Here is a 10,847-nt window from a genome sequence, read left to right on the forward strand (position 1 = left end):
ACAAAGTCCTTACCTTGGCATTCAAGGCTTGCCGTGATTTGAAAGGAATGGGGATTTAGAGTACTGGAACTGGAAGAATGGAAGGGCTGTGTCTAGTGCAAAATAAAGCCCTGTAGCCCCATGGATGAAGGAGCCTGGTAGGCTGCAGTCCATGGGATCGCTGAGGGTCAGACATGACTGAGCAACCTCACTTTCACTTTTCACTTTCATACATTGGAGAGGGAAATGGCAACCCACTCCAGTATTCTTGCCTGGAGAATCCCAGGGACGGGAGAGCCTGGTGGGCTGCCGTCTATGTGGTTGCACAGAGTCGGACACGACTGAAGTGACTTAGCAGCAGCAGCAGTAGCTGGGGGAGAGAACCTAGGAGACAGAAAAGTCGTGAGCTGATGTCACAAACTTGGAGGAAGCAACAATTTAGAGAAAAAACCAGGAGAATAGAAACCCACTGTGAATATCTATAAAGTGTGTATATGTGTATACATATGTTGAATTGTTCACAGAACATAGGGATTCACATTTCATTTGCTTAAATGAGGAAAGGGTGACTTCATAAAGCAGAAGGCATAACCATTTAAATTATTTTTGGATGTAGGAAAGGCATTGAATATTAATTCTATAACTGACCACTATGTTGAAATTTTTATGGTTTCTAATAATATCAGTTGATGCTCTCAGGTTGTCCAGCTTTGCATTCATATACTCTGTAATTAATAATAATGTTGTCTTTCCATTTTTTATACATCTTATTCTGTTCTCCTGAATAGATTCAATTACTTATATGAATCTGTTATGTGGTAGAAGTACCATTTCAAATCATTTGGGGGAACGATGGATGAATCTGCACATGGTGTAGGGAAGAAGCTGCATTTTTTTTTTTTTGAAAATAATCCTTATACAAATGCTGGAGTGATCAAACTTTTAAATGTAAATAATAGAGCCATAAAACTGGAAAAAACTGATTATTATACAGTAGAAGTCTATAAAGCATCTGTAAGCATGAAGCAGAATCAGTCACGATAAAGGAAAACCTGATACATTTCACTACATAATAATTAAACCTTTTTGTACAGCTAAGAATATTATAAATAACATGAAAGATATTTGTAATATATGCAGCACACAAATGTGCAAGAGACATTGCTTGTGGAAATGTTATTCTGTGTATCTTTTTAGAGTAAGCTGACAAGTTCGTGTATCAAAATGGAGTCAGCTCTGCTTGTAACAGTAAATAAAAAATGGAAACAATCTAAATGTCTATGTACCCCTGGACTGGTTAAATACATTATGGGACATTTATACAGAAAAAATTAGGGGCTAGTGCACTGAGACGACCCAGAGGGATGGTACTGGGAGGGAGGTGGGAGGGGTGTTCAGGATGGGGAACACGTGTATACATGTGGCGGATTCATGTTGATGTATGGCAAAACCAATACAATATTGTAAAGTAATTAACCTCCAACTAAAATAAATAAATTTATATTAAAAAAAAAAGATTATGGAGCAGTTAAGAAAAACGTACACTATGGAAAGCTGTAAACAGCTTAATTCTAAAGAATATACAACTGGGAAAAAAACCCAGGTCACAGAGTAACAGATACAGTGTACCATTTGTGGGGAGAAAACTCAAATAATCAGTATATGAATAGAAACAAATCTGGAAGAATGTATATCAAAATACTAATAGTGGCTATTTCTGGGGCATGAGCTAAGTATGTTACAAATTTCTGTATTATTTGAAATTTCACAACTACATTACTTTTGCAATAAACAAAAATAAAGATATAAAAATAAATATATTCAATGAATGAATCGCTTTGAGGCGGTGGTTTTGGTTTGGAATGGCTTCAGACCGAGCCTGGTACAGTGGCATAAACACGGGCTTTGGCGTCAGACAGCCCTGAGCTGGGCCCCATTGCCCCACCCCCCGAGGAAGGAGAAGGGGGGTGGCAGGGGGCTGCGGAAAGGGGCTGGGCTGGGCTGTCTGCAGCTCTAGTCCAGGACGCTGACTTCCAGAGGGACTAAGAGACGGAAGACAAATTCCGGACTCGCTGGAGGACAAGGTGAGGGACGTTGAGATTGAGGTTTTCCAGACAGTAGTTCCAGTCCTCTCGAACATAGAGCCAGGCAGGTGGGCAATTTTTACTGCACCACTGCAGCTAGGGGAGAGGTTACTTGGAGTGGGATTTAGGCAACGAAGACGACCAAGAGAGTAGTAGGTTTATGGACTGGAGAGCAGAGAGTAGTTGAGGAAGGGAGGGGAGAAAAACTGGGAACTGGGCGTGTTGAATGGTGAATGGGGAATATGAGGGGGAAGGGGAATGCTGAGGGGAACTGGAAATTCAGAAAAGAAAATAGGGGAGTGTAGAGAATGGTTAAGGAATACTAGGGGAGGGAGTGCAGTAGTAACATGAAGGAGGATGGTGTGAGGAATGGAAATAAGGAATCCTGTGGGGTAAATAGGAAAGTCAATGGAGAACTAGGGAGCGGGGATCAAGGCAGAGGGAATACGGACTGGTACGAAGTGGGGGATAAGGAATGAGGAGTAGGGAGCGGGGGAAGGGCAGACGGAGGCCCCCCTAGGGAGGCGGAAAGGGGCGGGGCCACTTCCGGCCTGGAGCGGAGAGGGAAGTCTCTGAGTTTATGAGGGGCTCAGAGGGAGTGGACGCACTCAGGAATTGTAGAAGGACGAGGTGAGCAGCCCTGGATCTGAGCCCGGGAGGGATCTGCCCCACCCTCTGGGATATGCAGAAATCCTACTCTAAAGGACCGGATCATACCGGATCCATCCAGTCAGGAAGGGAGGGGACCGGACCCTGTTTGGCTGGGCCTAAAGATGGAATCACTAGCTCAGTACTGATTTGAGGAGGGGGTGTATTAGAGACGGGGAAGAACCAAGATGCACTTGGGCACTGTTTGGAGGGGGGGCATATTATGAAAAAGGGCGGGACCAGGCGGTGTTCTGGACTTGGGGTGTATTCAGTAGGGGAGGAGTCAGGACTAACGGACACTGCGACAATTTGAGAGTGAGGTTTGTTGGGGAGGGGGCGGGACCGAATGATACTATGAACTTGGAGAGGGGCGTGTTGGAAAAAAGGTGTTGGACTGAGTCCTCGACTATTACGCATGCGCACTATGGATCGCTAGAAAGGGGCGTGTAGAGAAGGGCCAGCTTGGAGAGACACCAGCTGCAGAGTGCGCATGTGCAGGGTGGACATCAAAGAAAGGGCTTCTGCTGGGAAAGCGGGTGGGGCTGAGATGGGCCCTGCAACGGATGCGCATGCGCATTGTCGACTTGCGGCTGGGGAGGGGGGTGCACTAGGGAAGGGGGCGGGGTCCTCAGGGCTGCCGCGCTGGCACATCTTCCTGGAGAAGGGGAGGGTGCGGCTGCAGAGAATTGAGACCTAGACGTTCTGGAATACTGAATTTGAGAACGAAGTCTTTGGGTGGGGGTGGGGGGCGTGGGAGGGTTTGGGATTGGATGGGGATCAGCCTCCAGGCAGAGCGGGAGAGAAGACGTTCAGTGGGTTTGCCTCTTGACCCAGGCTTTCTCCCCTTCAGGCTCAGCTCTTGCCAGGCCGACTTGAGACATGTCTGACACAAGCGAGAGTGGTACGGGTCCAACCCGCTTCCAGGTAAGCCCTTCTGCCCTCTCCCTAGCTGCTTTTGCTCTCCAGCTCTTGTTGCTGCCCCCAATCCCTTGGCACCTCCCCTCCCATCCTAATCCTTCTCCACCTACCTCCTTGCTTGGGTGCTGCCCCCCTCCCCCAAGTAGAGGGAAGGAGGAGGGAAGGAAGGAGGGAGGAAGCAACGCTAGAGGGAGAGTGGGCCCGCCCCTTTTCTGCTCAGGAGAGGCCTTGTTGGGCAGAGGTGGTCAGAGCACACCGCAAATAGGAATTAGTATAGGTAAGAGAAGTGAGGCCCTGGAATTTTGGAGCCATTTGCTTAACTAGGGGTGGGGAGAAAGTTTGTGAGCTTCCCTGCTTCATCTTGCAGGCTGAAGCTTCAGAAGAGGACCCTGGCTTGAAGATGCAGACCGTACTGACAGTGACCCAGAACTTAGAGGCCTCAGAAACACCGAAGGGCTCAAAGACACCAGAGGTCTCAAAGGCCACGAAGATCTCAAATGCTGCAGGCGTCTCAAAGGCCACTGAGGCTCAGGAGGTACCTGCCACTCAGGCTTCACCTACCACTAAGCTGACCGATACCCAGTTTCTAGCAGCCAAAAAGAAGAGTCTGGCAGCTGACACCAACATGCAGCATACTGACCCTCAGGCTGTGACAGTGCCTGCTACTGAGACCAAAAAGGTTAGCTCTGTGGCTGATACAAAGGTCAATACAAAGACCCTGGAGACTGAGTCTACTGCCTCTCAGGCTCTGGCAGATGAACCTGAGCCTGAGGGTGCAGCTGGTCAGGCTCAGGAGAATCAGGATACCCGGCCCAAGATCAAGGCCAAGAAAGCCCGAAAGGTAAGATCTTTGCTTTTCTACTTCTCTTAGTTGGTTCCTGGTTCTGTAAACCTTTAGAAGGTTGGTTCCCTCTCCTCATAATAGCTGTGGGGGGACACAAAGAGGAATTTGTTATAATTCCTGTCTTCAGAAAGCTCATAGACTGGACATGAGATAGGAATACACATAGCTGAAATCTAAACAAAATGCAGTTTATGTTTACGTAGTAGCTTACCATATGTCAAGGGCTTGAGCTAGGCATATTCACACAGGTTATCTCATTAAATCCTGAAAGTGATCTAGTTTTGTAGAGAAGGAAGTTGAGTCCCAGAGAGGTGGAGTGACTTGTCCAGGGTGATATAAACAGAATCAGTGGTGGACACAGGAAGAGGAGAAGCCTCAGGCTTTACACTTGGGTTGCTCCTGTCCTGGTGGGAAGATGAAACTCCTACTTGGAAACCAGTGAAAGATGAATCCAAGACTCAACATGGCCAATATCTAGTGAGTCGGGCTGTTACTACAAGGGTGGGATTAGAGGGGACTTCTGGAAGAGAGAAGATGAAGGAAAAAGGACCATCTGTTTCATCTGGCAATGTTGTGTTTGCTCTCTTGATGCAGGTGAAGCATCTGAATGGGGAAGAGGATGGCAGCAGTGATCAGAGTCAGGCTTCTGGAACCACAAGTGGCCGAAGGATCTCAAAGGCCCTAATGGCTTCAATGGCCCGCAGGGCTTCAAGGGGCCCCATAGCATTTTGGGCCCGCAGGGCATCAAGGACTCGGTTGGCTGCTTGGGCCCGGAGAGCATTGCTTTCTCTGAGATCACCCAAGGCCCGTAGGGGCAAGGCTCGCCGCAGAGCTGCCAAGCTCCAGTCATCCCAAGAGCCTGAAGCACCACCACCCCGGGATGTGGCCCTTTTGCAAGGGAGGGTAAGAACCCTGTCCTCTCCACTCTGCATTATTCTCTGCTTTGCCTGCCTTCTTCTCTGCCATTGTGTCAAGTTTTTTGCAAACACATTTTGATCTTTCCATCTTTTCCACTTCTCCCAGGCAAACGATTTGGTGAAGTACCTGTTGGTTAAAGACCAGACAAAGATTCCCATCAAACGCTCAGGTAGAGTCCTACTAACCCCTTCCTTCCTCCAGCTCTGCCCTCCATTGCCCTGTCCCCCACATGCTGAGGGCATTTCTTGCTCTCTTGCTTCCACTTATGCCCTCTCAAAGTTCTAATTTGGCAGTAGTAGCATCTCTGTTCACTAGCTCAGAACCTGTTTGTGCTACCCACAGCAGGGTTGGTAAAGGGTGTATAGTTTGGGTATGGGGGCCACTTGGCTTCACTTCAGCCCAGGTGCTCGCAACACTCTCCCCTTGCAGACATGCTGAAGGACATCATCAAAGAATACACTGATGTGTACCCTGAAATCATTGAACGAGCAGGCTATTCCTTGGAGAAGGTGAAGGGGCAGACCTGGGGGATGGGTGCAATGGGGAAACCTTGAATCAAACAAAGGTGTACATGTCTCTTCTGGGGGGCACCACAGAGACTAATCCAGCCCCATCACTGTGCAGATGGGAAGACAGTGGCCTAGCAAGGGGCATAGACTAGCTTGAGGTCACACAGCAAGTCCATGGTAAAAGCACAGCTAGAACCCAAGCTACCCAGCTTAGTCTTGGCTCTGTCCACTGCTGGACAGTCCTGTAATGTACTTCAGATACTCACTTCTCAATTTCTTTACCCACTCTCTGGCTCCCTGGATTCCACTGATCACAAAGATGACAATAACAGTAATGCATTTGTTGTCTGTTTGCTGTGTGCTGGCCACTCAGCTAAGTGCTTTATGTGCATTATCTCACTGATTTCACATGCACACACACATACACACACACATACAAGCATACACACACACACAGACTCCTGAGTACATGGGGAGCTATGGGATGCCAAGGAAGCTGAATTCTGTGGTCTCACAAACTGTTCTCCCCATCCACAGGTTTTTGGGATCCAATTAAAGGAGATTGATAAGAATGATCACTTGTACATTCTTCTCAGCACCTTAGAGCCCACTGATGCAGGCATACTGGGAACGTAAGCTGGGATAGGGCTGGGATGGGAGGGAGGCATCTGCTTTCGTTCATGGTACTAGTTCATCCCTATCTTCTCCCTATACCCCCTTAAGAAATAGGAAGGACAGAACCCCAGACCCCTTTTCTATCATCCACACATAGTTGGAGCCCTGCACACAGGAGTGGTACCTGATTATGATTGTAGCGTGTAGAAGCCTCGGGTAGAAGCACTCTTACTGTAAGATTTTCTGGTTTTCCAGAAGCTTTCCAAGAAAGCAGACTTGTCATAACTTGTCTCTTCATATTGGCCTTGGTAGAATAGTTCTCACAGGAGGGCTTCCTGGTATGAGTGGATCATGGTGCTCGATGGGCAGGGGCATCAGTGGGGCTATGCCTAGAATTTTCTTGAAACTGATGGGTCTAGGGGAGTAAGAAGGGACTCAGAGTTGACTGGGTGCTCAGATCATACCATTCTTCTATTCTCTCAGCAACACAGGAAGAGAAGGATGTGTTTTTCCCATTTTATGAATAGGAGACTAGGCTCAAAATCTTAAGTGCCTTACCCAGGATACATAGAGCTTGAAGTATAGACTGGGCAGAATTCTCCCATATTTGAAGAATCTGGGAAAAGCTAGCCTAGTGAGCTGGCTAGTGAGTTTTTTTTTGCAGATGGCTGCTGGATGTAAACCTTCTCTCTGTCCCATTATTCTCCTAGGACCAAGGACTCACCAAAGCTCGGTCTCCTCATGGTGCTTCTTAGCATCATCTTCATGAATGGAAATCGATCCAGTGAGGGTGAGTGGCTGGGTTGGCAGCTGGATGGGGGGGTCATGGTCAGAATTGCACATGTTCATTTTCTATCCCTGTTTCCTTTTTCCTCCCCTTGCAGCTGTCATCTGGGAGGTGCTACGCAAGTTGGGGCTGCGCCCTGGGTATGATTGGACTCTGTCAGCACTTGCTGTCCGTGTTGTCCTTTGGCAAGAGAGGATGGTCCCAGGATTGCATCAGCCTGGTGGTCTGGTGGGGTGGGCGGGGGTGCTGGATTGGGTCCAGGGTTCTGACCTAGGTGGATGGGGAAATGGTCCTGAACTCTGCTCTATGTCACTGACTCTTGGGTTTCTATGGAATTTCCATCTTATGCTGGAAGCTTCTTTTCCATGTGGGAAATGTCTCTGTCCTATCTGGGAAGTGCTGTAGCCCCAGTTATATTTATCTGTGTATATAGTTATGTATGTATTTATTTATTTTATCATTCTCTACTGTAAGGATACATCATTCGCTTTTTGGAGATGTGAAGAAGCTCATTACCGATGAGTTTGTGAAGCAGAAGTAAGTCTGTATGGTGTTGCTGTGTTCCATGCATTTTGCCTGTCTTCGAAATGAGTGATAAAGCTGTGGTGCATGTGCATGTGCCTGTGCATGTTATATAAGTGCATATGCAAGTGGTAGCTTATTCCTGAGGTAGTGGCAGAGAACATGAGTACACGTTTACCGACCTACTTGTGCTCTCATATATGCCTTTGGAGCAGTTCTTCAGCGGAAGGATTGTCATCACCAGTATTGTATGTGTGAGGAAACTGAAACTGACAGAGGTGAAGTAATTTGCTCAGGGTTATACAGGCAGCAGATAGAAGAGTTGTATTTAAATCCTGACTTCAATACCTTGATTCTTTTTACTATGCTAGCTGGGGATTCATAGAAATTAATTTCCATAAAGAAATGCCATAGAATGGTAGCTTTAGGCAGCAATGTACTGTCCTGGAGTCTTGACTTGAACATCTCATTTCATTTTCATAGCTACTCTGCAGAATAGCTGCCATCATCCCAACCCCAGTATCAGTTGAGGAGCCTGGGGCTCAGAGAGTAGAAGTCTGAACATGGCCCTGGCTGGTAAAGGACCCATTTGGATCTGAAGCCCAGTCCTCCTGACTTTTCTGGCCAGGTCCCACCCTGTTCTTGGTCCTTGGAGAACATGTGTGCACTCACGCAGCTGTACCAGCCCACATACCTGTATGCTCACACACAAATGTTCGAGAGTATGCATTGAATCCGCTGCTCTTGGTTGACTGTTTTGTCCCATACAGTCATTTCCTAGGATGGACTGTACCAGGGTTCAGCCAGGCCACGGATGAGCCCATTGGTGGGGTGTGTTCAGAGCAGGGGGCCTAAAGAACTGGCTTCTCTATTTGCAATACACCCAATAGGAATCTGGGTTATTGTGACAGGGGCACAAAACTTGTGGCCTTCCTATGAAGAAATACTCTATACAGGCCCCTTGTACCTCCACATGGCTGCTGGGTAGGGTCAGTGAGATAGGGCTGAAGATTGGAAGAAAAGCTGCAGTAGTCAGTGGGGGAGTTTGCCACCTAAATGCATGAATGGGCCATTAGTGGTCTTATAGACATAAAGGCTTTGACCCTCTCTTTTCAAGGTACCTGGACTATGTCAGAGTCCCTAATAGCAATCCCCCTGAATATGAGTTCTTCTGGGGCCTGCGCTCTTATTATGAAACCAGCAAAATGAAAGTCCTCAAGTTTGCCTGCAAGGTAATTGGAGAACTGCCCAAGCTTGGCATACCAAGAGCATGGGGTGCCACTGTCTGGGGTAGGCTGTGTGCAGAGCAGTCTGTGGTTCATGCATGAACATTCTGAAGCCTGTATTAATGTGCAAACACTTTATTTGAATCATTTAATACTTACAACTGACATGTCATTGCCTTACTGCAAGTGAGAATACTCAGGCTCAGAGGTTGTTAGGTGTCATGTCCAAGGTCACAGAGATAGTAAGTTTCAAAGCAGAGCTGAAATATTAGGTATGAGCCTGGTGGGCTCCCGTCTATGGGGTCGCACAGAGTCGGACACGACTGAAGCGACTTAGCAGCAGCAGCAGCAGTAGCAGCATGGTATCATAATTTGCATAGAGCAGGCACTTGGTGCTCAGATTTAGATCCTTCAGATGGTTGTTCTTCCTGTTGTAGGTACAAAAGAAGGACCCTAAGGAATGGGCAGCTCAGTACCGAGAGGCAATGGAAGCAGATATGAAGGCTGCAGCTGAGGCTGCAGCTGAAGCCAAGGCAAGGGCTGAGATTAGAGCTCAGATGGGCATTGGGCTCGGCTCTGAGAATGCTGCTGGGCCCTGCAACTGGGATGAAGCTGATATTGGACCCTGGGCCAAAGCCCGTATCCAGGCAGGAGCTGAAGCTAAAGCCAAAGCCCAGGAGAGTGGTGGTGCCAGTGCTGGTGCCAGTGCTGGTGGCAACTTTGGTGCCAGCACCAGCCTGACAGCCACTCTCACGTTTGGGCTCTTCGCAGGCCTTGGTGGAGCTGGTGCCAGTGCCAGTGGCAGTTCTGGTGCCTGTGGTTTCTCCTACAAGTGAGATTTCAGGTATCTACTTATTTTTTGGGGAAGCCAGGGCTCATGGGGGTGGGATAAAGAGCTGGGTGGTTATAGGAAGGCCAGGGTTGGAGGATCACATGGAGAGTGTGAGAAGACACTACTTTTGGCATTTTATTCCTTCCTATTGGTGGATATAATTGACTTTTTTATTTTCTTTTACTTGTGTTTTCAGATATTCCTAATCCCAGCAGTCTTTCTCTTCGAGCCAGGGTGCATCCTCAGAAACCTATTCAACACAGCGCTCTAGGCAGCCACTATCAATCAATTGAAGTTGACACTCTACATTAAATCTATTTGCCATTTCTGAGTTTATTGCCTTTTTTGGTGGGCTGTCACGTTTTTGTATCATATTTTAAAATGAACTGGGAAAGTTTCCACCTCAATCTGTGCTTAGCTTGAGGTGACATTGCTGAATTCAGTGGAGCAAGATTAGCATGTTTCCTGGGATAGGTTGGGCCCCATCTCTATCCTATAGAGCAGGCAGGGTTGCAGTGGTGTGGGAGTCATAGGGATTGTAGGCACAGAGGGCATACTTAGAAGAAGCTCTGATATGGGCAAATCTGGTCCAGAAAAATAGAGGCGATTGGGCATCAAGTATTGACTCTCCTTTTGAGAAACTTGGGTTAGACAAGAAGGAGAGAGAGGTAGGTAGCTAAAGAGAAGTACAAGAATAATGAATTTCTTGGGAAAAGAGAGATTTGAGCAGGCAGGAGCCAAAAGACAGGGAGATGTTGAAGGCTGACTCATGGAGCCTAGTCCCTGAGGAGGTGGAAGGGGAGGACCTGTGGGAAGGGACTGTACAGAAAGGACTTGGAGAGGAGACTGTAGGATTCCAGACAGTGGGGAGGCCCCAGTAGAGCAGGGAGCCTATGATTTATGGTAGACCCCCTTCCCCATGGCAAAGTGCTCAGTAATCTTGTAGGAATGAAGATGAGTGTTAG

At 47.7% G+C, this 10,847-nt stretch overlaps 1 protein-coding gene and 1 non-coding gene across 4 annotated transcripts; both read left to right on the forward strand.

Moving 5' to 3' along the window:
• Positions 1–1,914: 1,914 nt before the first annotated feature.
• Positions 1,915–10,213, forward strand: MAGED2 (MAGE family member D2). Of its 3 annotated transcripts, none has more exons than XM_019955714.2 (13): positions 1,915–2,063; positions 3,562–3,635; positions 3,997–4,470; positions 5,068–5,376; positions 5,497–5,560; positions 5,821–5,900; positions 6,438–6,532; positions 7,226–7,305; positions 7,400–7,442; positions 7,777–7,839; positions 8,942–9,056; positions 9,488–9,894; positions 10,079–10,213. In XM_019955714.2, the coding sequence occupies exons 2-12, from the start codon at positions 3,591–3,593 to the stop codon at positions 9,884–9,886; spliced, it is 1,767 nt and encodes a 588-aa protein (XP_019811273.1). In that variant the 5' UTR covers positions 1,915–2,063; positions 3,562–3,590; the 3' UTR covers positions 9,887–9,894; positions 10,079–10,213. The 3 variants fall into 3 exon arrangements, with proteins under 3 accessions (XP_019811273.1, XP_019811272.1, XP_019811274.1); XM_019955713.2 differs by lacking the exon at positions 1,915–2,063 and adding an exon at positions 2,569–2,693; XM_019955715.2 differs by lacking the exon at positions 1,915–2,063 and adding an exon at positions 3,357–3,446.
• Positions 8,653–8,780, forward strand: LOC139181815 (small nucleolar RNA SNORA11). Its single transcript, XR_011565553.1, has one exon. It is a non-coding gene; the product is annotated as a small nucleolar RNA SNORA11 (small nucleolar RNA).
• Positions 10,214–10,847: the final 634 nt, after the last annotated feature.

Source organism: Bos indicus, chromosome X (genome assembly GCF_029378745.1).
Source record: "Bos indicus isolate NIAB-ARS_2022 breed Sahiwal x Tharparkar chromosome X, NIAB-ARS_B.indTharparkar_mat_pri_1.0, whole genome shotgun sequence".
In the NCBI taxonomy this organism is placed as follows: domain Eukaryota; kingdom Metazoa; phylum Chordata; class Mammalia; order Artiodactyla; family Bovidae; genus Bos; species Bos indicus.